Below are 26894 nucleotides of genomic sequence, written 5' to 3'. Positions count from 1 at the left end.
TACTATATCAAGAAAGTTTTAAGATTCTTCATTTAATTTCAGAAATGCTTATTCATGCTGATTCCAATGTTCATCTATTGCTACAGACAACCCATAAAACAACAAGTGATTTGAACTATTATATTATTTTCTCTGGAGTTTTCCCCTTTTCCTGTAGGAGACAACTTCTACTTTGCACCTAAGGATACTTTGTCATAGACAGAGTTTTACCTACCTCAAGCTCCCAAGCAGCCAGGACTCTCTAGGCACATGTCATTGTGCCCAATTTATTTTCAATTGCAATAGCTACCATTTCTAGCATGCTTCCTACATGCCACAAAATATGCTAGGAGATTCATTACTTTCACTTATTAAAAAAACTCTCAACATAAATATTAACATTCTCATTTTATAGCTAAGGAAAGCAAGTCTCAGAGAGACTAAATTACTTGCCCAAATTTAGATTGATAACATGGGTGGAGAAATAGATCAAATAGTGTATTTTGCAAGCATATGCTCTTACCCTCTATGCTCTAATGCTACAGGTCAAATACTCTTTAACTGGACTAGAAGCTTAGAAATAAACAGTGGGTAATTGTAGCAATAGTATGAAGACAGTGTGAATGGGTTTTAGTAATAAATAGGTATGAGAGAGACTTGCTTTCCTGACAGTGCAAAGGGCATAGTATATCAAGCTCTAGGCAGGATGGCACAGAAATGAATTCTAGGTAATTAAACAGATTACAGGAGAAGAGACAGGTTTCTCATGTAAATTTAGAAAAACAGGTAAGAAATGAGGAGTTTTGTTTCCACCATACAGCAGTCCCTGAGTTAGTTAGTGAAACTTTTACTGTTATTTTTTTCTTTCTTTCTTCTGTCTGTTTCTGTCTCTGTCTTTATCTCTTTATCTCTCTCTCTCTCTCTCTCTCTCTCTCTCTCTCTCTCTCCTCTCTCTCTCTCTCTCTCTCTCTCTCTCTCTCTCTCTCTCTCCTCTCTCTCTCTCTCTCTCTCTCTCTCTCTCTCTCTCTCTCTCTCTCTCTCTCTCGGGGGCTTGAACTGGATGTTATCCCTGAGCTCTTTTCTTCAAGATTAGTGCTCTACCACTTTGAGGAGCCACAGCATCTACTTCCACTTTTTTTTTTTTTTTTGCCAGTTTTGGCTTAAGCTCAGGGCCTGAGGACTGTCTTTGGATTTTTCTCAACGCTAGAGCTCTACTACTTGAGCCTCAGCACCACTTCTGGCTTTTTCTAAGTATGTGGTACCAAGGAATTGAACCTGGGTCTTCATGCATGCTAGGCAAGCACTCTATCACTAGGCCAAACTCCCGGCCCTCAACTTCCGCTTTTTGAGTGGATAACTAGAGATGAGCTTCATTGGACTTTCCTGCTTGCCTCAAATTTTGATCCTCAGGTCTGAGCCTTCTAAGTAGCTAGGATTACAGGTATGAACTACCAGTGTAGCTAGGATTACAGGTGTGAACTACAGTGTCCTACTGTCTTCTGAATGAAACAACATGAAGATTTTTCTTGTTGTTTGTGTCATCTTAGGGCTTGAAATCAGGGCCTGGGCACTGTACCTGGCTCAAGGCTAGCACGGTGCCACTTGAGCCACACAGCTCAATTCCCCTCATTTTGGTGGTTTATTGGAGATAAATAACCTTATAAACTTTCCTGCCAGGGCTTCTTTCCAACTGCCAGCCTCAGATCTCAGCCTCCTGAGTAGCTAGGATTACAGGCTTGAGCCACTGGTGCCTGGCACTATTATTTGGGGCAATAAAAATTGTAAGACAAAATGAAGAGGTCAGTGATGATCCAAAGTGAAAGTAGGAAAGAAAGCTATTTGAACAACAGAAAGCTGCAGAAGGTTTTGTCTATTCTTTGCAGAAGACAATGGGATAAACTTGTACTGTTTACTGTTTTCTTTTGTTCCCTCTTAATTTTCTAAAGGCAGCACATGGCATTAAGTTTTGCATCTCCAATATTTGCCAATGTCTCATAGATGTTTGTTGAACTAATTTCAGGTATTTTGGCACAGGGCATCCTTGACCTGAGAAAAGCTTAAAAGAGAACCAGAAAAATGTTTATAAGGAAGAGTAGCAAGATGCACTATTGAGTATTTGTGTGTATGCGTTTTATTTATTTATTTGTTTATTTACTTATTGCCATTCCTGGGGCTTGAACTCAAGGCCTGAGCACGGTCACTGGGCTTTTTCCTCAAGGCTAGCATTCTGCCACTTGACCTACAGCACCATTTCTGGCTTTTTCTACGTATGTAGTACCGAGGAATGGAACGGGGTCTTCGTGCATGCTAGGCAAGCACTCTACCACTAGGCCAAACTCCCAGCCTGTGTATGCATCTTTGAAAACACTGGAGTGAGAGCAGGCAAAATACACTCCCAAACAATAGAATAAATATCTTGGTTGAACTATGGAAAGCAGTATTGCAGTTCCTCAAGACTAAACACAGAGTTCCCCTATGTCCCAACAATTCCACTACTTGGCATTTACCCAATTATCCAGAAACAAGGATATACTAAATCCACCAGCACAATAATGTTCATTGCAGCATTATTTACCATAGCAAAGACATGGAACCATCCCAGATGAGTGGATCAACAAGATGTGGTATTTATACACAATGGAATTCTATGCTGCTATCAAAGAATGACATTGGCCCATTTGTAAGAAAATGGAAAGACTTAGAAAAAAATCATATTAAGTGAAGTAAGCCAGACTCAAAGGAACATAGGCTCAATAGTCTCCCTCATTGGTCATAACCATGAGAAACCTTGGGTTCTCCTAGCAGAGATTTACAATAGAGCAAAACCTAGATACATAAGGCCATATAGTATGTCGCTAAATGAAAGGACCTCCAGGATATAGAAACAAAAGCCATATAATGAGTGATTAATGTCTTTACTGTACTATGTTATCTCTCATCTCTTTTGCTGTCCCTTGGTTATTTCAAATTGTTACAGTATTTTACCTTGTTATCTGATATATTGTATATATGCTTACTTGGTTATTTGAAACTGGATAGAGAAGGGGGGAAAACAAGATGAGGGGCGGGGGTGGGGGAGGGAAATGGGGACCAAGACATGAGAAAGGGTATCAATGTTTGTGAAGTAATGCACCTTCTATCTGGTGAATATAATGTAACACTTCTAATAATTACAATAAGAAATATATGAAAAATATCTTGGTTGAGGTATCTTGAATAAGGTGACAATATAATTTGTAAATATATTGGACTGTCTTATCCCCAAAGTAGACAAAATACTTTCAAACACTAAATATCAATACATTGGTGAGATAATGAGGCCTTTTCTGTGCTGCTATGTGCATCTGTTTCATTCATTAATAAGTTTTGTGGTTGTTTTTCTGTGGTTGTTTGCTTGCTTAAAAATGCTTGTTTATCTGACTTTGTTACCTGGCATATTGTATATACGTTTATTTGTTTATTTGAAATAGGAAAGGGAAGGGGGGGGAAACAAGATGACTGGGAGGAGATGAAGGAGGGAAATGGGAACAAAAACAGGAGAAAGGGTATCAATGTATGAGAAGTAATCCACCCACTAACTAGTGAATGTAACTGTACATTACCCCGACAATAAAAAATAAAATTAAATAAAATACATTGGACTGGAAAGTATGTTGGGGATGGTGGGACAAATGACAAGATATTGATTCAAATGGCAGGGGACAGGTAATGAAATAATGATTTTTTTTTTTCTAATTGGCCCAACTGGGGCATCCTACACAAGTTCTTAGGACAAAATGTTCAAGGGTATTAAATGACTACAGCAATACAAGGACTAAAGTCCCCCCCCCCCACGTTTTTGAAATTGCTTGCCCTCTCCTGTTTCCTTGTTTTATTTATTTATTTGGTAAATCCAAACTATGTTTTCCTAGACGAAAATGCTTAAAGACTTGTTAAAAAAACGAATAAAACAACCAAAACCCCTGCCTGGAATTGGAAGCTGCGGGTGACTCTCTCCCTGGGACTTGGCGGTGGACTGGAGCTTCCGACCCGCGGTGGGTGGTGGTGGTGGGGCTTCAAAAGGGGCCCAGGGCGAGCAGAAGCCCCCAGGCCCAGGCAGTCTGCAACAGGCCCGGGCGAGAAGCGCTCCGGCGGCTCTGCAGCTTCCCCGGGTGCGCGGGGTTCCAGGGCTAGGGCGCGGAGCATCAAGAGCCCCCGCCTGGCTGCTGTCCCGCCAGCCCAGCGACCACGGCGCCCTTCGCCCACCAGCTGGCCCACAACCCGGAAGTGGAAGCGGGAACGCCGAGCTGCCGGGTTACGGTTCCGGGTCCGGCTGCGCTGCATCCCGCGCTCTGTTCGCCGCCGCCGCGCTGTTCCCTGTCCTCCCCCTCCACCCCCCCTCGCTCTCCGGATCTGGGCAGTCGCGGCTACCGGGGCCGCTCCCGGGGCCTCATGGCCGAGGGGGACGCAGGGAGCGACCAGAGGCAGGTGAGGCCCCAGCGGAGCACCGACCTTCCCGGCTCAGCTCGGCCTCGCCTCATCTTCCCAGGCCTCCTCCGTCCGAGGCCGTGCTGGCTCCCGCCCGCACGGCCCCGGCCTCCCGGCCTTGCGGATGGCTCCACCGCGGTCCATTTTGCCAGCGCTTCCCCTCATCCCAGCTCCCCCGGGCCCGCTGCTTCTCGGTGGCTGCAGGCCCAGCCCAAGGCCGCCGTCCTCGTCTACCATTATTAGCACGCGCCCCAGCAACTCTGGGCCCAAGTCTGGAACCCGGGGTTCTGTACCTCACTGGGTCACGTAGGTCCAGGTCCCTAAACCCAGGTGGTTTCCTTTTGTTTTCCCTTTTGGGGGGAAAATGTGCAAATGCTAGAGACCCCGAAGTTCCTTGAGAGCCCACAGGGTCTTAGATCTCTTGGTCTGCAGTTCATGATTCATTCTCCTGTGCGCCTGGTTCGCGTGGGTCCAATGAAATTTATCCAAAGTTGAATGCTTTATGTACCTTCCCAGTTTTTCCCTTTTAGGTCTAGTTATTTTCTAATTGCAAAGCAAAAGAATAGTTTCTGAAATGTGTCAAGGTTTGATTACCAAAACAAAACATAAAATCAAGGCCTGTTTTCACGGGGGGAAAAAAATGGAAAACAACTGGGCATGTAGACATAGTGGCAAAGCTATTAGGAATGGTCCTGGGGGCTGGATTTCTGTCTTGTTTATCTTTGCATGGTGAATCACTGCAGGCTATGGAAAAGGCCAAAGCCTTGATAATGCAGTAGCTAGGCTGGGCCCAGTCATGGCACTAAGTCAGGAAAAACAGTCAAGAAGATAACATTGGTGCCCCTACTATTAAGGACTTGGGACTTCCTCCAGGCTAGTGATGGATTTGTACACTTGCTGACTTTTCTCTCTCTCTCTCTTTTTAAAAAAATTAACTTCCAGAATGAGGAAATTGAAGCAATGGCAGCCATTTATGGCGAGGAATGGTGTGTCATTGATGACTGTGCCAAAATATTTTGTATTAGAATTAGCGACGATATAGATGACCCCAAATGGACACTTTGCTTGCAGGTATTTTTTTTTCCCCCTTTTTCTCTACCACCATTTTCCTCTCATGGTAGTTAATATGGGTTGAACATACTTCTCGCATGAGTTATTTTCTTTGTTAATTTTTGTCATTATCTAGATAAAAATTTCATTACCCTTAAATCCTGCTCTTATTGGTCTTTTCAATCTTTCTCATCTCAGTTCTTTAAATTATTAAAAAGTTAATGTACCATTGACAAATGAGTTTCACTTCCTATTGTCCGTCTATCCATCTAATATGCTAAGGTCTAAACATGGAAAGATGGCTAATATTTAAAAGGTTAATAATGAGAATGACTATAGAGTAGCCACATTTCTTTACTGAGAATTAGAATAAAATAAATGGAAAGATCAGCATGGTTTCCTTAGTGCTTATATGCTTAATACTTATATTTTCAACATAAGGATGCTAAATAGTATTTGTTGTTATAATACTAATTTGAAAATAAATGTGTAAGATTCTATATTAAGAAACAGCCTTTTCTGTATAGCATATTTGGTGGATTGCAGAGGATTTGTTTTTTATATCCAGAAAATTTTGTGGAAAATTATACGAAATTACTTTGCCTATTAGGGTCATGATGTTATTGTTGTTCTAGCTTTCTTTTTCCTTGCATTCTCACCCTTATTTATTCTGATCATTATTGTTTTTATAGTTTCTCTATGAAGAATTTTCTTCTCTTCTGGAGGAGCTAATATTGGCAGTCAAACAATATATTCATTGTGGAAGTATATTCAGGAGAGAGTTCTCTTCTGAAGTCTAATATAAAAATGGTTTGGTTTTGATTTGGCAGGTTAGAAATTTGTTTATTGACTAGCTTGATTATTTTTGCTACATGGTGAAGGAATGTAAACATTTGTTTTAAACTGTGTTGTAGGTGATGCTTCCCAGGGAATACCCAGATACAGCTCCACCTATTTATCAGTTGAAGTAAGCTATATTTCTCCATTTATATTTTTACAAAGTTTGTACTGTAAATGATACTTTCTATTCTATACATTATGTTATGTAAAACACTTTAAAAAATTGAAATGCAGCTGTAGAAATTTAAAACACCTCTAATTTAGCATAGAGCATGTAAATAGAAAAAGAAAACCTAAAAATCTACTGAAAGCTGTGCATCACTAGCTCATGCCTGCAATCCTAGTTAATCAGGAGACTGAGATCTTAGGATCATGGTTTGAAGACAGCTGGGGCAGGACAATGAAGCTGTGTTTCAAGGGATATAGTACTAGCCTTGAATGGAAAAGCTCAGGGACAACATTCAAGTCCTGAATTCAAGCCCTAGAGCCAGCACAACCACTTTTTTTTAGTAATATAAAATTAACCATTATTCCTCATGATCTGCTGATGCAAGTGACCTGTGATATATTTTGCCAATTTGGGCCTCATAGTATGTGAAAACCGACAGAATAGTTAAGCAAAAAACAACCTACTAAAACGTTTATCTACTAATGGAATTATTTTTTGTGTATTTTAAAACCGCACCAATAGCAGGCTCCAATGGCTCATATTTATAATCCTAACCACTCAAGAGGCTTCTGAAGTCTGAGGATTGGGGTTCAAAGCCAGCCTGGATAGACAAATTTGAGAGATTCTTACCTCCACTTAACCAGGAAAAAGCCAGAAATGGAGGTATGGCTTAAGTGCTAAGCTGAGAAAGCCAAGCAAGAGTGGAAGGGTCCTGAGTTCAAGCCCCACTGCTTGCATATACACACAATAAGTAACTAAATAAATCTATAGTAATAAAACTTATTAGTAAGATGATTTGTGTGTGTGTGTGTGTGTGTGTGTGTGTGTGTTGTGGGGCTTGAACTCAGGAACACTTTCTCTGAGCTTTTTCACTCAAGGCTAGTGCTCTACCACTTTGAATCACAATTCCACTTCAGGTTTTCTGGTAGTTAATTGGAGATAAGAGTCTCATAGACTTTCCTGCATAGGCTAGCTTGGAACCGTGATCCTCAGATCTCAGCCTTTTGTTTTTTTGTTTTTTTTTTTTGCCAGTCCTGGGCTTGAGGTCAGGGCCTGAGCACTATCCTTGGACTTTCTCAAGGCTAGAGCTCTACCACTTGAGCCTCAGCACCACTTCCAGCTTTTTCTATATATGTGGTACCAAGGAATCGAACCCGGGTCTTCATGCATGCTAGGCAAGCACTTTAACCACTAGGCCAAGTTCCTGGCCCCAGATCTCAGCCTTTTGAGTACCTAGAATTACAGATGTAAAGTGTCTGTGCCAGGCTTGTTTTTAATTTATTGAAAATGATAACTATAGAATATTTATAAATCTAAATGTTTTTAGAAAAAGCAAAATGTTTTCATGACCATCCGGGAGCTCTTTTGAGAGACCAGTTAATAAAATTGGAACTCCTAGTATTGTGACACATTATTTTTACTCTGGATATTTAGATTCTACAAGCAGTTCTGTAAAAGTAAACTTGGAAAATTTATTAGATCCTATGAATTCACATTTATTTATTTGTTCATTGGTTTATTTATATAGTACCACGCCTGGGGCTTGAACTCAGAGCTTGGCCACTGTCCGTGAGCTTTTCTGTTCAAGGCTATCACATTTCTGCTTCTGGATATTTGGTTGTTGATTGGAGATAAGAGTCTCATTGACTTCCCTGCCCTAGCTTGCTTTGAATCCCTATCAGATCTCAGCCTCTTGAGTGCCTACGATTACCAACACCTGGCTTTCACATTTATTTTTATTTTATTTTATTTTGATATTTATTTATTTATTTTGCCAGTCCTGAGGCTTGAGCTCAGGGCCTGAGCACTGTTGTTGGGCTTTCTCAAAGCTATCGCTCTACCACTTGAGCCACAGCACCATTTCTGGCTTTTTCTATGTATGTGGGATGCCAGGGAATTGAACCCAGGTCTTCATACTTGCTAGGCAAGCACTCTACCACCAGTCCAAACTCCCAGCCCCTCACCTTAATTTTGTAAACCCTTAAAATTGGCAAATATTGGTGTTGATTTTGTCATGATTTTGGAGGAAGTAAAGAATTTCAAATCATAATGTGCAAATGCAGACACCATTTACATAAAAGTAAATGCTTAAAAATTAGAATAATTTGTGTACTGATCAGTAATTGCAGCTTGAAATGTAACTATAATCTTTAAATAATCTTTATTGTTTTATTCAATCTTAGTGCTCCTTGGCTAAAAGGACAAGAACGTGTGGATTTATCGAACAGCCTTGAGGAAATATATATGTAAGTGACAGGTGATCTTTTAACATTTTATTAGTGATTGTACTTGGGCTGTTGTTGAAACTTCTTGTCTTAGTATCTTTACTATACCTTTTGTCATACTACCTTTTCATTAATAAAAAATTACTTGAACTGTAACCCCTCTGTATAGCATCTATATAAAATTTTTTAATTGAAAAGTTTACTTGAAGAGCCCTTGAAAGGTTATTTATGTAATTTCATATATTCATTTGATATAAAAACAGTAATATTTAGAGCTAGTAGATATAAAAAACATTTAACTGACTTATGAATTAAATTCAGAGAATTCCTCTTGTATGCTTATTTTTATGAGATAGTAGAAATGAAATTGACAGCAGGTGAATTCTAGCCATAATTATTGGTTAAATGTCTAAATATTATACTCATTCATTTATCCATTCAACAAATGCTACATGGCAAACATTACTTTAGATCCTAGACACACATGGTTAGCATAAACACAAACAGTTTTTAAGCATATTTTTTCATGACATTTAGAATTTACCAGCAGGAGCAGCAGGGGAAAGATATTTCTTAAAGCCTCATAAAATGACTATAAAACTATAGTTCATGGTTAGTTCTATCAAAGAAAGATCAGCAATACGGTACTAATTGAGTTGGCAACAAAAGACCCTTCTTAGTCCAGGAAAGGAGAGAACCTTTTCTTCAGCTAGAACTGAGTTAGTTTGGTGAAGCTAAATCCAGTGAGAGGCCATAGTGTGTATGGCTTTGTGTCAGGAAACTTGACACCATGAAGGAATCAGTAATGGTGATAGCAGTGGGAAGAGGGCCAGTCAGGGAGTAATATGGTGAAAGAATGACCTGGACCAGGTAGGCAGGGAAGGTCCATTGGAGTTTTGAAGGCTATATTGAGGAGTTTTTTCTTTATCCTAAGAAAAATTGAAGCAGTTTTAAATAATGGGGTACCAATAATAAGATTTGCATTTTGAAAAAATCTTCCTATTGCTATGTGGAGACTGGAAAGTAGCAAAAACAGATGTGGGAAACCAGTTTGGAGGCTGATACATTAGCCTAGAGAAAATATGATGGGTTTGGCTTAATTTTAATGAGATATATTAATTTATTAAAATGAATAATATTCTGGAATATCAGTTTTTTCCAATTCAGGAACTAGTAAAGATTCTATTATATTTCTAGGTGGCCATCCCATTTGGTACAGTGAGAGTACCCCCTTTGTGTCCTTGGGATCCAGGCAGGTTTCTTTTCCTCCCAAAATATTTAATTAGAAAATGGTAAGTCACCATGGAATCCATTCTACTTGTTTTCTTCTTAAAGGAAGTATGGTCTTCTTGAGTCCCCATTTAGTGATTCTGTTATCTTCAGCATATAAATGTTATTTTCTCAACTTGATGACTTTTTATATCTGTCCCTAACCTTACTGGACATTCTAACTTTTGTGTTCCCAACAAATGTCTTGGTATAATCCAGTTTTTTGGCCAAATTTTCTCCACCTTAATATAGAGTAAGATAAGTACATTAAAAATTTGCTTATCATTGATGTCTTAGTTATACATCTGATGGTCATTTTTCAGCTCTTATTTTACTTGATCTCTGTAACTTTCATACTCACTACTTCTTTCTTGAAAATCTTTCACACTTGACTTCCATTATGTTAATTGTATTCAGCAGTTACATTTTTCTTCTGTTCATGCACTATGTCATACCTTTTTAAATAGCTTCTCAACTGCCCTTTCATTGTCCCAAAGTTTTGTGTGTGTGTGTGTGTGTATGTGTGTATGTATGTGTATGTATGTGTATGTGTATGTGTGTGTATGTGTATGTGTATGTGTGTATGTATGTGTATGTGAGAGAGAGAGAGAGAGCGCATGTGTGTTCGTGTGTACTTGTGCATGCACATGTGTGTGTGTGTGTGTGCCCATCCCAGAACCTAAACTCAGGGCCTGGATGTTATCCCTGAGCTCTTTTGCTCAAGGTTAGCATTCTACCATTTGAGCCATAGCTTCACTTCTCCCATAGTTAAAACTTGACTCTTCTCTTTAACTAGCTATTTGAGATTTGGAACGTTCAGAATTTACAAAGCATTTTATTCTAAAGACGACATGTAGATCTTATAGTCTTAGTTACTCAAAGTGTGTGAACAACTCAGTCTGATAGTATTATTTTTATTCATGTAGCTGAAACAGGAAAACATATTACATGGTATTTTCTAACTATATTTTCAAATACTTCCAGAATGGGGGGCAGCAAGTGGAATATATTATTGAACTTCAAAAATTTAACACAACTATATATATTAATATAGTTTTCCTTATTATCTTTAAGTGATTATACAGAAGGATTTCAGATTAATATGTCAGTTTATGAGTACGATGCATTTTGATCAGTGTCACCATATCATTTTCCTTCATATGTCCAATACAGTTTTTTTTTTTTTTTGCCAGTTCTGGGGCTTGAACTTAGGGCCTGAACACTGTCCTTGGGCTTTTTCAAGGATAGAGCTCTGCCACTTGAGCCACAGCACCATTTTTGTCTTTTTCTATGTATGTGGTTACCAAGGAAGCGAACCCAGGTCTTTTTGCATGCTAGGCAGGCACTCTTACCACTAGGCCACACTCCTGGCCCAACCAATATAGTTTTTAAAGCTTATAGTCTGTGTGTGTGTGTGTGTGTGTGTGTGTGTGTGTGTGTGTGTGCGCGCGCGCGCGCGCTGTTTCTGAGATTTGAACTCAGGGTCTGGGTATTGTCCTTGAGCTTTCTTGCTCAAGGCTAGCACTCTACTTCAGGCTTTTTTTTGTGGAGATAAGAGTCTCACAGACTTTCAATGATGTGCTGGTTTCAAATCAGAATACTTAGATCTCAGCTAAGGTTACCGGCAAGAGCTACCAGCACCTACTTAATAGTTTTTATGATTCCAAAAACTGTAAGATTATTGAAGCAGTATATTTAGCTTCATTCTGATTAGTAAGTTTAATTTTTGCCTTTATAAGTGACTACTGAGATAGGGTAGAAAGAAAATTTAACAGATTTTCCAGTAAATATTTATTGAATATATTAATGTACTCATATCATTAGGAATTTTGAATTTTAAAATTAGAATGAAAGTCTTGAAGATATATTTCAGTGGTAAAGCACATGCCTCGCTTGCAGGAAACCCTGAATTTGATCCTTATCATACACGCACACACACATGCACAATGAATGTGTACCAGTGTGATAGAGGGAGAGGGTTTACTGAGAATTTGAACCAAGTCTAAGGTAGTCTGCCCTCCCCCCCTGCCTGCCTGCCTTTTTTAGTATTGGTACTCAGAACCTTTCATTCTCACTTGACTTTTGGCCTTATGATTGGCATGCTACTATTGAGCTACACATCTTCAGTGTTGTTTTGTTTTGTTTTTGCTGGTCAGTTGGAGATAAGAGTCTAAGGATTTTTCTGCCTAAGCTGGCTTTGAACCTCTATTTTCAGATACCTATGTTCTAAGTAGTTAGGATTTCAGGTATGAGCCACTAGCACTTTTTAAAGTTAGCACCAGAGCATCTCTGAGAGTGTGAACAGGTTATACGGGTGGGTTTTACTGTGAAAGGGACTTTGTGCACAGCATTTGCTAGGTAATCGAAGAGGACTCTGGTAGGGGGAACCTTCTATACAAAATCCTGAAGATGGAAAGCAACCTTCCATCTTCAGAGTTAGCTTTCTGTTAGTGTGATATAGGGCTGAAATAATAAACTACTACTAGATAACATGAAAAAATGCTTATTTTAGCTCAGAGTTTTCAAGATTGATGATCATTTGCCCCCTTGCACTGGGCCTGTAGCAGCACATTAGAGGAGCTGTGATGGTGCAAAACTGCTTGCCTTATAATGAAAAATAAAGGAGAGGAACCATGCTGGGGTCCCACTCTGTGACACGTGTGTTCCTCATGACTTGAAGACGTCTCAGTGGGCCCACACTTTTGAAAAGTTCTAGGTTGGGAACTAATTAAGTGCCAAGTGGTTAAACACCTCTGACAGACATTCCAGATCCACAGCAGGGCACAAAATTTATGTTCCTGGTATGAAAAATGAGGAAGATTTGAGCAAAAGATTTGAGCAAATGCTGGAATAAGACTGTGAGTTTTGTTTTGTAGGTTCTGGGCATTTTAGGTGGGGACATAGTACTATCTGTGTGTTAGTATGGTAGATAGGCTATTAAAAGTTGGGGTTAAATAGTGGGTAAAAAGGCTTAAAATGCAGAAAGGGTCACTTTAGGGAAAGCATACAGTAACTCACAAAGGATTTATTAAGGCAATCAGAATGTAAATGGAAAAGAATAGCTAGTTATTTAAGAATATGAACTAGGATTTGATGGTTGATTAGCTAAACACACATTTTTTTATTTAGCTTTTTGGGTATGTGAGAATAATTACCTTAGCACGTATTTGGAATTCTTATAGTGTTAATAGTAACAAAAAATGATAGGGATGAAAAAAATGCGGTATTTGAATATATGGTGGTCCATTATAACAGTGCTTAATTTAAAAAATACAAGAAATTTTAATTTCCTATTTTTTTTTACTTTTTATCTATTCTTTTGTTATTTGTTATTGTTTTTCAGTGCCAGAGTTGAAACTCAGGGTTTTGTATATTATAGGCAAGTTTTGTACTCCACTGAGCTATATCCTCAGCTCAGCTTTTCACATTTTATATATTGTAGAATTTTAGACTTTAATGCTCTCTAGTGAGTTTGTCAGAGCTGAACTTTTAGCAGAAAAAGTTAAGCACACAGGAAAAAACTTGACTCAAGATATTAGAATGAAGGAGAGAAGCAAGTTCTAAGTTTGAACTCAATTTTTCTGAGACAAACGGCAGAAGGTATTTTAAGGGCTAGGCTAAGCTGATAAAACAGTACAAGATACCAGGAGTGATTATTGGATGAATGCTTTGGGCATTCTGCATTTACTAATTCAGTGTATTTATAAGTTAGGCTCAGAGTGAGAGGGAAATAAAGCACTCTTTCTTGAGAGTTTTGGTCCCAGATTCTCAGAATATTCCCGGTTGCAAAACAGGCCATCAAGCTTCTATAAAAGATATATCTCACCCAGACCCAGAGTTCAAGTCCCACAACCTGACAAAAAAATTAAATATATATATATATATATTTATCTCAAAAGGGTAGAGAAAAAATTTAGCAGAACAGTTTTTCCAAAGAAAATGTGCTAAGGAAAAAGGAAGGCAAAGGCCTAGGAAAGATGTAGCCTGTAAAGCTTAGTCAGGCGAAGGTCAAGTCTGTTTTAGTTGTGTTTCTGGAGTCAGTGTTGGAATAGTGTGAATTCCTTGTGTCTATGTTTCTATCTGTAAAATTAGGATAAAATTTAAATGACATCCGTGTGAGAACACATGGGAGAGAAAAATCATTCATATCATGAGTGTGAAGTAAAAAGAAAAACAAAAAGGGATGGGTTCAGTGGGTAAGATTGATCTTTTTATCTGTGGCTTTTCACAAAACTACATGTGCTACTACACTCAGCTTATTGATTAACATGAGGATATGAGGTCTCAACTAATTTTGTGTGTGTGAAGATGACCTTGAACCACACTCCTTCACAATATCTGTCTCCTAGATGAGATTTCAGGTGTGAGCTGTGTAGCCCAGTCTTGAAGTATTTTCATTATTATTTCCTCTTCCTCTTCCTCCTCCTCCTCCTCTTCTTTCTTTCTTTTTTTTTTTTTTTTTTTTTTTGATGGGTCATGGGGCTTGAACTTGGCCTGGGCGCTGTCCCTGAGCTCTTCAACTCAAGGGTACTGCCCTACTCCTGGACCTGGGCATTGTCCCTGATCTTTTCAGCTCTAGGCTATGGCTACTGCCCTGCCCTTGAGCTAAGCCCCACTTCCCATTTTCTGGAGAGGTTAATTGGAGATAAGAGTCTCAGGTCCTTTTGTGCTTGGGCTGGTTTGAACCTTGATCCTCAGATCTCAACCTCCTGAGTAGCTAGGATTACAGGTGTAAACCACCATGTCAGGCTTATTTTATTTTCCTTTTTGTAAACCAGGATTGTAGACTTTTAGAGTTTCTTCTATAAATGAGGAAACTACAACTCAGAGTTCTTCTGGCATACTTGACTGAAGTCATAGCTGTCTGTTAGGAGAGCAAAATGCAACAAAATGGCTTGAGCTTTGCACCTTAATTCTGGATTTTTATTCTAGCTGTAGAATTACTGCTTGTAAGATAGTCTTGGCCAAGGTAACTGAGCTCTGTCAATTTGTTTTCTTATTTATATAATGGGGAATAATACACTCAGGTCTTACACTTAATATTCTGGCAGTGTTTTAGTTATTGTCCTTTATTGAGAAGAGTAGGAATTGCTTAAAAGAAATTCACTAACATTTTCAATCTTTAAAAATCTTTTCAAGTAACTTTGTGTCTGTCTAAAGAGAGAGCTTAAAAAAGGAAAGATGTGGAAGATCATTTTAGTGCTAGGAGTTAAGTTCCAGTGAGCTAGGTAGAGTTTAAAGGTATAGTATTGTTTCAAAAGTGTTGTTTTCTTCAGAATTATTCTGAAAGTTTCCTTTCTTGAGTACTGACAATAGGTGGTGATAAAGAGATATAAGGTTTTAAGGGGATTTTTTTGTTTTTTCCTTGTTGGTCGTCAGGCTTGAACTCAGGACCTAGATGCTTCTGTCCCTGAGCTTTTGTGCTCAAAGCTGTGCCATGTTAAGCCACAGCTGCACTTCTAGTTTTGGGGTGGTTAATTAGAGATAAGAATCTCAGGGGCTTGCCTGGGCTGGCTTCAAATCTTGATCTAGATATCTCAAGGAAGTTGATATCTCAACTTCCTGAATAGCTAGGATTACAGGTGTGAGCCACCAAAGCCTGACTTAAGGACAGATTTTAAAGGAAGGAGGTAGGCAATAAGGTGGGGTGGTTTCTTGAAACATACCAATGCTAGTTATAAAATTAGTGTCTTTCTTATAAGAGTAGATAACACTGGGCTTTATTTTATTGCTGTTGTCATTATTTAACATAACCATGGTCATGACTTGGTTTTAACTCATGATGCATTCTTTTTTCTCTTTTGAGAAAAATTTAATTATGTGAGGTAGCCAGACATTTGGAACCAGTATAAATCAATTAATGTATGCTCAGCACTTTTCTTTTTTCTTTTCAGTAGTAAGGATTGAGAATATTTTATCAGAAATAAGGTACAAATGCAAAATTTGAACCCCTGAAGGAGTTCACTCTATGTTTTTCATTTTTCTTTGTTGAAATAAGTATATACTAAAAGAGTGTCCCAAATATACATACCAAATACATGTTCAAAAAGTTTAGAAAAGTAAGCAATGATTGAACATGAATACTGAAATTGTTTCCATTAATAGAAATGAAAAATGCCTTGTCTGGTTCATCTAGTATAAACTAAGAAATTTTTTCATTGTATCTCTTGTGCTTATTTTAAGTAAGGTAAGGTGTTGTGAAGCCAATTGAAATTTGTAGCATCTAATGTATATAATACAGACATAAATGTTGATAAGCCATATCTTTTAATAAATACTTTTAGAAAAGGCATTGCTAGGTTTTAAAAAATATATACATTTAAAAATTATCTTTTTTGAAATTGAGAAGATAATTTTTTTGAAATAATAATATTCCTTCCTAAATTTTGTTTAGACAGAATATCGGTGAAAGCATTCTTTACCTGTGGGTGGAGAAAATAAGAGATATTCTGATACAAAAATCTCAGTTAACAGAACCACCAGGTATGTATGAAAAATACTCTGAATTCTCTTTTAACTAAAATTAATTAACTTTTCATGTAGATATTCTAGTGAAAATGTTATATGAAAATCTTTCCTGGTTTATATCATGAATGTTTCTCTGGAAAGTTCATTTACTCATGTGTTTATGGTTATTTTTATAAGGCTTAGCCTTTTTGGATTCATGCTATACTTTTAAAGTAAAATTGTTTTATGGTGAAAGAATTTGGGTTGCAAATCTGTTGTCTTTGACCGTCTTTAAAGTAATATGAACTTCGTAGGATTCTTCATGAATTACTAATGAAATTTTATTTTTTTGTGCCAGCCTCAGGCTTGAACTCAGGGCTTAGGCTATACTCTTGGCCAGTGCTCTGTTACTTAAGCCACAGCTCTACTTTCAGCTTTTTGTGATAATTGGAGTCTCATGGTCTTTCTGTCTAGGCTGGCTTTGAACCACTGTCCTTATATCTTAGCCGCCCGAGTAGCTAGGATTATAGGTATGAGCCCCTGGCACCCAGCTGAAATGATACTTTTTAAAAAATTGGCCCATCCTGGGGCTTGAACTCAGGGCCTGAACACTGTCCTTGGGCATTCTCAAGGCTAGCATTCTACCACTTGAGCCACAGCACCCCTTCCAGCTTTCCTTTGTTTGTGGTACCGTGGAATCAAACCCAGGGCTTCGTGCATGATAGGCAAGCACTCTACCACTAGGCCATGCTCCCAGCTCTGAAATGATACTTTTAAACTGAGATATAATTCACATGCCATGATTATTTACCCTTTAAAACTCATGTAATTGAAAGTGGTTTTTAGCATATTTTCAGTTGTTCAGCTATCATTACTAATTGAAGAAACTTGAAAATTAATATTTTATCCTGTTGTTAATCTCTCAATGATCTATTAAGCATCTGACATTATAATTTCTAACTCTTGCTTTTACTTCACTTGATTAGTCTTTATTTCACTTACCACAAAGTCCTTTTGGAGTGAAAAATACATAATTTAATATGATGTTATTTGCAAATGGTTTTTTATTGTTACTTCTGGCAAAATTTGTTTCAATTTGGGGAAAATATGATTAAGAGAGAGCCTAGTGGTTTACTTGTTTTTTTTTTTACTGAGAACTATTTATATATTGCATATTATAACTATTCATATACTTGCAAATTTAAAAGTTGATAATAATGTACTTTTCAGAGCATTTTACCATTTGTATATATAAACAGATTATATTCCATTGAAATCTAAGAAAATATGAGATACAAAGACACTATATCTGTAATATCTGGAAGGATTTTCCTGATCATTTTTATGACCGATGTTGTGAGTTTGCCCTATTTCAAGGCATCTGTGAGAAAAGTAGTCTGGAACTTCTTATAGCAAAATTAATTTTTTCCGTCTTGCCTTTGTGGAGTTGGAACAGTTATAAAAACTCAAGACTCTTGTGCCGGGAGTTTGGCCTAGTGGTAGAGTGCTTGCCTAGCATGCACGAAGACCCAGGCTTGATTCCTGGATACCACATAGATAGAAAAAAGCTGGAAGTGGTGCTGGGGCTCAAGTGGTAGAATTCTAGCCTTGAGAAAATCCAAGGACAGTGCTCAGGCCCTGACACTGGCAAAAAAACCCCCAAAACAACAACAATAAAAAAAACCCTCAAGACTGAAAAATTTAGAGTCATAGCCATTATCAAGAAATCTAATAACAACCGATGGCTGGTGGGGATGTGGACAGGAGGGATCGTTACTGCACTGTTGGTGGGAATATAAACTCCCAGTGAACCACTGGAAAGCAGTATGGTGATTCCTCAAAAAAGACTCCTATGACCCAGCAATCCCACTCGTTGGCATTTACCCAGCTCTTAGGAAGTTTTAAAAGTTGATCTAAGAACTGATCTCTAACTATAGGCAGTATAGCTGTCTTTCAAATTGTGGAGTTATTGATTGGTAACGGCTTTCAGAATTTTTTTTTCTTAACTTTTTGTTGGGTAGGGGGAACATGGCTTAGTAGTAGAGTATGATAGACTGCTTTCTTTACATGCACCAAGGATCTAGGTTTTATCCTGAGCACTATTCAAAAGAAAAAAGAAAACTTTTTGTTGCCTTCACATTTAAATGGAATCATTAGTAACTGAAGGACTGATAAAGGTGAGAATTGTGGATCAGGTATATCATATGAGAATCATTTTCAGGACATCGATTTGTCAAGTTATTTATTTTTATCTTACGAACTTTTGTTATGAATTTATTTATTTGTTTGTTTATTTATTTTGCTAGTCCTGGGCCTTGAACTCAGGGCTTAGGTGCTTTCTCTGAGCCTCTCTGTGGTCAAGGCTAGCACTTTACCACTTGAGCCACAGCACCACTTCCCATTCTTTCTTTGTGGTGCCAGGGAATTGAACCCAGGGCTTTGTGCATGCTAGGTAAACACTCTACCACTAGGCCACACACTCTGCCCCATAAATTTATTCTTTGTGTGTGTATATATATATATATATAATTATTATTATTATTATTTTTTTGGCCAGTCTTGGGACTTTTATTCAGGGCCTAAGCACTCTCCTTGGGCTTTCTCTAGGTTAGCACTCTGCCACTTGAGCCACAGTACCACTTCTAGTTTTTCCTATATATGTAGTACCAGGGAATTGAACCCTGGTCTTTGTGCATGCTAGGCAAGCACTCTACCACTAGGCAAAACTCCCAGTCCCATATTCTTTGTATTTTTTAGAATAGAACCTTTGAATTCTGAAGTTTAAATACAATTTATAATTTTAAAACTTGAATTAATTTTAAAGTTACAGAAAAGTTGCAAAATACTATGAAGAGCTCTTTTATAATCATGCGGATTCCTTATTAACTTTTTTAACATGTTATAAGTATCAAGAACAAAAATAAGCAGTGATATAGTACTAATAAGTGAACTAAGTAGCTTATTCAGATGTCACCAGTTTTTGACTATTTCTGTTTCTGTTGCTATAGGACTTTGGGTCTAGGAATCTATATTGTCTTATTTTTTTTTAATCTCTTATAATCTGTAATCAACTTTTCAGTTTTTGCGTAACTTTCCTTATCTTGACACTTTAAAAACTATCAATCACTTAGTTGTAGAATTATACTTATATTCTCTTTGTCTATTTTCTTATGGAGTGAGATTAGCTATTTGGGCCAAGAATACCACAAAATCATATTGTTTCCTGGCAGTAATTTATATCAAGGAGTTATTGAGAACAATATGTTTTGTTATTGTAAACAATATGTTTACTTTGATCCTTTGGTTAAGGTCATGTCTGCCAGAAGTCTTCACTGTAACTATTTGAAGTATTTTTTTTGTATATACATGTGTATAGAGATTTATTTTAAGGAATTGGCTTACCCAATTATAGAGACTGGTAAATCTATCATTTTTAAGGATAGGCCAACAAGCTGAAGACTCAGAGAAGAGTTGATGTTGCATTCTGGTCCAAAGGTAATCTGCTGGGAAGAGGTCATTCTTCTGAGGAGTTTATTCTTAATTAATTATTAAGACTTTAAATGATAGGATGAGGTTTACTATGGAGGACAATCTGCTTTACTCAAAGTCAACTGATTTTAATATTAATCTCATCCAAAAAAACTTACAGAAATGTGTAGAATAATGTTTAAGTCAGCTGACAGGTAAAATTTACCAAAATAGTTACCAGCTTTCCCTTTGTATCTTATGGGCGAATCCTTTCTTTCTTTATTCACTGGAATTCTGTTGTAAGGAAGAGAAAACCTGGATTATTTTGTTGAAAACGGTGTTTAGAAATAAGACTCAAAGCAGTTTTTTAAAAGTGAAACTTTCTGTTGGCTTAATGGACCAGTCACAATATCTTATATCCATGCAGGATCGCATGTGAAGAAGAAAACTGAAGAGGAAGATGTTCCGTGTGAAGATGACCTCATTTTAGCATGTCAGTCAGAAAATCCAGTTAAGGCATTGGATTTTGATATCACTGAAAATCAACCAGGTATAATATAATTAATTAGTTTCATTTGAGAAGAATAGTATGATACATTTATTATCCTTTGGCATGGTATGGAAATTTGATAAACTTTCAAATGTTAGGAAGTTACTAGTTTGTAGACAGTTGAGATGTTATTTTCCTTGCCTATTAGTCTTTACTTTTTGCCAATTCTATCAGCATAGTGAAGAAAATATTACTTGTAGAGTTTTTTTGTTTTTGTTTTTTGCCAGTCCCAGGCTTGAGCTCAGGGCCTGAGCACTGTGTTTGGACTATCTCAAGGCTAGAGCTCTACCACTTGAGCCTCAGCACCAATTCTGGCTTTTTTCTATGTATGTGGTACCGAGGAATGGAACCTGGGTCTTCGTGCGTGCTAGGCAAGCACTCTACCACTAGGCCAAACTCCTGGCTCCTACTTATAGAGTTTTGATGGGAGAAATTAATGATAGAAAAAGGCTATTAATAGTCTTAATTTCTATTCTGTTTTTGTACTTCTGTTTTGAAATTTCCAGCTATCTCCTGACTTCTCAGACTTCAGTTTTATAGTTTGTGCTGACAACATAAGTAAAATAGCATTGAAAGTATAGCTACTGAAATTAAAGCTAGTAATAATCCTTGAAGAACTTAACTTTTGAGTAGCCTACAAGTTGAAGATAGATGTAATAGTTAAGTTCTATTTCTATAAGAAAGTATATCCATACTCTTCCTCTTTTCCTCTTTCTTCTTCCTGTCTGCTTCTGCAGGCCTCCATCTTGTATGAGGCCTCAGTTTGCTTTCCCCCCAATAAACTTTTCTGCCTGAAAAAAAATGTTCATTTTAGAATTTAAATATTTTTATTATTTTATTATTGTTATTATTATTGCCAGTCCTGGAGCTTGAACTCAGTGTCTGGGTACTGTCCTTGAGATTTTTCAAGGCTGGTGCTCTACCACTTGAGTCACAGCACCACTTTCAGCTTTTTCCTCTGTATATGGTACCAAGGAATCAAACCCAGGGCTTCATGCTTGCTAGGCAAGCACTCTGCCACTAGGCCACACTCCTAGCCCTAGTATTTAATTGTTTTTAAGTTTATCTCTTTTTCTTGAAGCAGAATTTTACTATGTGTCCCAGGCTTTTTTCAATTTCTCTGTTCTTTAGACTTAGTTTCCATGTACTGGGATTACAGATATATACTACCACCCTGGCTTCATTTTCATATTTAAAAATTTTAGGTGTTATTGTGAATATTACTGCATCATTTATGAAAACGTGATTGACTGAAAGGAAAAATCATTCTATTTGAATGTAAACATTTTCTTATGCTATTTCATTGTAGTTTTGAATAGTGTTCTGAATGCTTAAGACTTTAAAAAATTGATATTGTAAAGGTTACAGAGAGGTTACAGTTACATAAGTCAGTTAAAGGTACATTTCCTTTTGGACAGTGTCACTCCTTCCCTTACTGTTGCCCAGTTTCTCCCTAGATACAAATTGCATACTTCATTTTCAACATAATATCCAGTGAGTATCATTGCTGCATTTGTTCACCCTTTGTCCCTCGGTTTCTGTGCCTCCCCTTAGACTTCCAAAGATATATAAACAAATGAACAGAATAAAAAAAAAACAAAAACAGAAACACTGAAAAAGGAAAAAAACCTCTTGCATTTCAGTAGTACCTGGAGCAGGTGGAAGGAGATAAAAGGGGAAATGAAAGCGTTAGGGGAGAGGATCTAGACTCAAGAAAGGAATGATAGATGAAGGAAGGTACTGTTGTAAAGTGAGAAAACAGAGAAGCCATATTTAAAGGATTGAATCTTGGAGTCTTTCTTAAAAGGCTAGTGACTGCATGGTAGACTCCTGTCTCAAAGACCAGCAGCCAGCAAACACACTTAACACTGTTAAAAAACTGAGCCATGAAGGCTAGAAAGGAAATAAAGAACAAAACAATACCCAAACCAATTCAGCCCCAGTGGAGAGCTGAATTGGGATGCCATAGTGAGCGAAAGGCCATGAGTTAGGAGATGGGGAGGCATGTAACATGGCATCCTGTACCCAAGCTGGTCCAGGTCTAACTAGAGCCAGGTCAGGGGGCAGAGTCACAGCAAACTCCCAGTCCCATGCACTGGACTGACATGTTTATAACCTATGAGCCAAGAGCCTACTTTTGTCTCCAGGGATTTAGGTAGCTCATCACCTGAGAGGTGGGGGCTTTACCTGAGAGGTGGGGGCTTCACCTTTCCCCACCACAAAGACAAAATGCCAGAACCTACCATTCGCCCTGTGTCCAGACTTGATTATCCTATTTCAGTACAAAATCCTACATGGACGGTTACCTTAGATAAGTTTTCATCCTAATGAGGCTGGTAACCTTCACCAGGATACTTTAGTTTCTCATTAGTGATGGATTTAATTAGTGATTCTTAAACTTCTTAAAGAGGCAGAATAACTGGAAATTTAAAGTAGAATATCAGATGAATATATGGTTATGTTTCCTTCTATCCTTCGATGCACAAACAGTTTCATTAAAAGAAAACATTATGTTGGGTACATACTCTGTGGAAGAACACTTTCCTAAAATTTGTAATTTTCTGGGTAGGATTCTAAGCTCCTCCCCCTCCCCCCACATTATATTTAGCTATGTGGTGTAAAGTCATAGGTTCCCAACCCAGAGCTGAATGGAAGAAATGAATCATGGTGTATTTGCAGCCATCGGTCTTTGGTCGTAGGGTCCCTTAACATTTAGAAATTAGATATTGTACCAGCTTAAATTACTCCATCAATCTGGGTTTGAGTGCCAAGTCTGTCTTGCCCAATGAGTGATGCTGGAAGATGAAAGTCATTTCCAAATCTTTCGTTTTATCTTAACATGAACTGTTCAGTGTCATTTAGACTTGTTATATAATTTGTATTGGTTTCTCTATTCCTTTCCCTCTTGTCAGTCTTTTAACATCTGAATGTGTATTTTAAAATAAGTTAATTCTTTAAATTTATAGAAATAGAAGAATTACCTCCAATTGATCATGGAGTTCCTATTACAGACCGAAGAAGTACCTTTCAAGCCCATTTGGCTCCAGTAGTTTGTACTAAACAGGTAAAGTTATTATGTCTGTTTCACTTCAATGATGCTTTACCAAAGTAACATAAGTAAATGATTTTGCAGCAAACTTTTATTTTTTACCCTTAAATTTAATTTTTATACCAGATAAAAATTACTTGCTCATTTTCTGTTCTCAAATTAACTGTGAATCATGGGAGATTTGTTTTGTTTCTTCTTGATTTCAAAATTGTATTTAATGTAAGGCCCTAAGACCAAATCCTAACACCACCAAAAAAAAAAAAATCATTCTATGACACTAAATGAAAGGACCTCCAGGATATAGAAACATAAGCCATATAATGAGTGTTGTTTTTAATGTGCTATGTTATCTCTCACCTCTTTTGCTATCCCTTGGTTATCTCATATTGTTACAATATTTCACCTGGTTATCTGATATATTGTATGTATGTCTATTTGGTTATTTGAAGTCGGATAGGGAAGGGAGGAAAACAAAATTAGGGGCGGAGGTGGGGGGAGGGAAATGCGGACCAAGACATAAGAAAGGGTATCAATGTAGAAGTAATGCACCTTCTATCTGGTGAATATAATATAACCCTTCTATTAATTACAATAAAAATATATGGGAAGAAAAAATCATTCTAATCTATGATTGGGACTAAGTCTAAAGAACTTTTTAAAGAAACATTTGTGATGCTATTATGAAAAATTATGATACCAGCTAGTTAAAAAGGATTGTCCCTAAGTTCTATGAGACAAAACAAGAGCACAGGAGACAGATGTTGGCCTACCTGAATTCTTTTCTTTTCTCTCTGCTACCAAAGGATATAAACTGGAGACTGTTTCATTAAAGCTTGAATTCCTAGGGCACTGACTTTCTCATTTAGGGCTCTTCTCAATAAAATCCTCCTAGTCTTCTTCCCCATTTCTAAGATCTTGCCTAGGTTAAATTCTGTGTTGTAGAAAGTAGTTCTAATTCTCTCCATAAAGGTAAATAATTTAAAAGTTTCATTTACCACTTTTTAAAAATGAATCTCTTTGTTTTAGTGTCTGCCACTACTATACTCTATAAATTCTTTGCTGCTGGCTCTTTTCCCCATTTACAGTGTTGCATATCAGGTCTAGGAAATCTAGACAAGTCCTCTACCACTGAAGTACATCCCCAGTCCTCTGCACTGTTTTAAAGCCCTGGCCTGTAGGAATGAAGTACTTTGAAATAGGATGTTTATTCTTTGCTAGCCTCTGGAGAGAAAGCCGTTGTTAAAATAGGCTTGTAGTTAAGATCCCAACTTAAGGAGCAGCCTTCTGGTCTTTTCTCTCTGGAATCCCATTTTATCATTGGCTTAAGCTTACAGTCCTGCCAGGGTCCTTCTTAGGCGTTCTCTCCTGAATCTATTCATCTTTCATCCTTTTTCTGTTTTTAGTTATAGTCATAGAGATTATATGAGAATCAAACAAATTTTAGAGATTTTTGTCTATTGTACTAATCAGGAATCTGAGAAATTAAAATTATAAAATATGATACCAGCTTAGTTTTCCCTACATCTAGTATTTCTTCTATTACTCCTTTCCAGGTTACAACTTTTCTGAAAATTTGACTGCATTTCATTTTCTTCTCACCCTTTCCACATAATCTTTGATGACTTTATTGTCTACAAGTAAAAAACAATCTTAACTCTTACCCAAAGCTCTTTGTGTATGATCCTAGCCCATATGATGTGGTATATCTATCATCTCTCATAATCTTTGGTTACTACATATAATTTCTTCAACCTTTCTCTTTTATGTTCCTCTCAACATTGCTGGAAAAAAATACAAGATAGGTAGTTAAATTTGGATTTCATATAAGCAGTATTCATGGGACATATTTGTATCTATTTATTTTATTTTATTTTTATGCTGATCCTAGAGTTTGAACTCGGGACCTGGGTGCAGTCCCTAGGCTTGCTCCTCAAAGCCTTCTCTACCATTTGTGCCACAGCTCCACTTCCAGATTTTGGGTGGTTAATGGAGATAAGAGTCTCGGACTCTTGCTTAGGTGGGCTGAGTAGTTAAGGTTATAGACATGAGCCACTGGCTTCCAGCCCTCATTTCTATTTACTTAATACTTATATAGATACGTACTTGCTATTTACTGGATATTCAGAGTTGACTGGTTATTCTTTATTTTTGTTTGCTAAAACTAATCACCCCAAGTCTGTGCACTTGCACAGACTCGGACTAGAATTTTTCCTGCCTTTGTTACTCATTTTATAAACCTAGCTCATGTGACCTCTTTGTAAACCTTACTTGACTTTCAAATTTTGCTTTTTATAACATTTGGAATGTACTATTAGTGCATACTTGCCACATTGAATATATACATTTGGCCCATTTTAGAGCTTGCATTTAATATTCCTGTGTTTTCATTTAAGATTCTCTATATTAGGGGCCAATTTAGACATTTATATCCTAAACATCTATTGATAATTAGTGTTTAGAAATACCAGATCCTTTGCTAGGTGTAGTTGTTCAAGCCTGGACATAAAATGAGACCATACCTAGGAAGTAACCGACATAAAAAAGGGTAGGTGTGGCTCAAATGGTAGAGTGCCTGCTTACAAGGGCCAGGCCCCTAAGTTCAAACCTTATGACTACCACCAGACACACACATACATATGCAACAACCAAATTTGTTATTTTTATACCAGTGGAGAGTACCCTTTCTGCTCCTAAAATAAGGAGGAAACTGGAAATAAGCCTTTTCGGAGCCAGAGAGTTCCTTGCAAGTGTGACCTACTAGGGCTTGAATTCAGGTCTTTCTGAGATTTTTACTTTCTTGCATGGCTTTTTTTTACTGAAGGCTGGTACTGTACCACTTGAGTCGTACTTCCATTTCCAGCTTTTTGGGTTTTTGGAGATTAGAATCGCACAGACTTTCCCCCTTGTATTGATATTGAACCTAGGTCCTCAGATCTCACCCTCCTACATATCTAGGAATACAGGAACCACCAAGTGTTTCTTTAATTTAATACTTTTATCAATGTCCTTTAAAATATTTTTCAAGCATTTATTTGCAGAGCAAATAAAAAGCAAACATTGTGTTACTGCTGTTTTTAAGGTGAAAATGGTTCTTGCCAAATTGTATGAGAATAAGAAGGTAGCCAGTGCCACTCACAACATCTATGCTTACAGGTAAGTGATTACCACAATTTTTGGAATATGCAGTTTACAAAAGATTTATAAGTGATTGGGAAATTTACTATTGTTTGTCTTTTCTACCGTAATAGAAATGTGTGTATATAATATTTGGAACTTTAAAGTAGAAAAGTAATTGGGAAGAAAATAGGACAACTGTTACGTATAATAAATTTTTTGATGAATTTTCTGTCTTTTCTAAAAGCTTGTTTTCCTCAATGCTTT

At 37.4% G+C, this 26894-nt stretch overlaps 1 protein-coding gene across 2 annotated transcripts in view; it reads left to right on the top strand.

Annotated features, from left to right (window-relative positions):
- The first annotated feature begins 4329 nt into the window (after positions 1-4329).
- Positions 4330-26894, top strand: part of Impact (impact RWD domain protein) — a 32694-nt gene continuing 10129 nt past the window's right edge. For both annotated transcript variants that reach the window (XM_090353316.1, XM_090353317.1), the window contains exons 1-8: positions 4330-4446; positions 5389-5517; positions 6411-6463; positions 8689-8751; positions 16394-16482; positions 20342-20464; positions 23431-23528; positions 26593-26666. In XM_090353316.1, coding sequence (XP_090209442.1) covers positions 4411-4446; positions 5389-5517; positions 6411-6463; positions 8689-8751; positions 16394-16482; positions 20342-20464; positions 23431-23528; positions 26593-26666 — 665 coding nt within the window. In that variant the 5' untranslated portion in view covers positions 4330-4410. The remainder of the gene's footprint in view (positions 4447-5388; positions 5518-6410; positions 6464-8688; positions 8752-16393; positions 16483-20341; positions 20465-23430; positions 23529-26592; positions 26667-26894) is intronic.

Source organism: Megascapheus bottae, chromosome 19 (assembly GCF_031878675.1).
Source record: "Megascapheus bottae isolate mThoBot1 chromosome 19, mThoBot2.hap1, whole genome shotgun sequence".
Classification (NCBI taxonomy): domain Eukaryota; kingdom Metazoa; phylum Chordata; class Mammalia; order Rodentia; family Geomyidae; genus Megascapheus; species Megascapheus bottae.
Note: the sequence above shows the minus strand (reverse complement) of the source record. Positions and strands in the feature narration are given on the sequence as shown.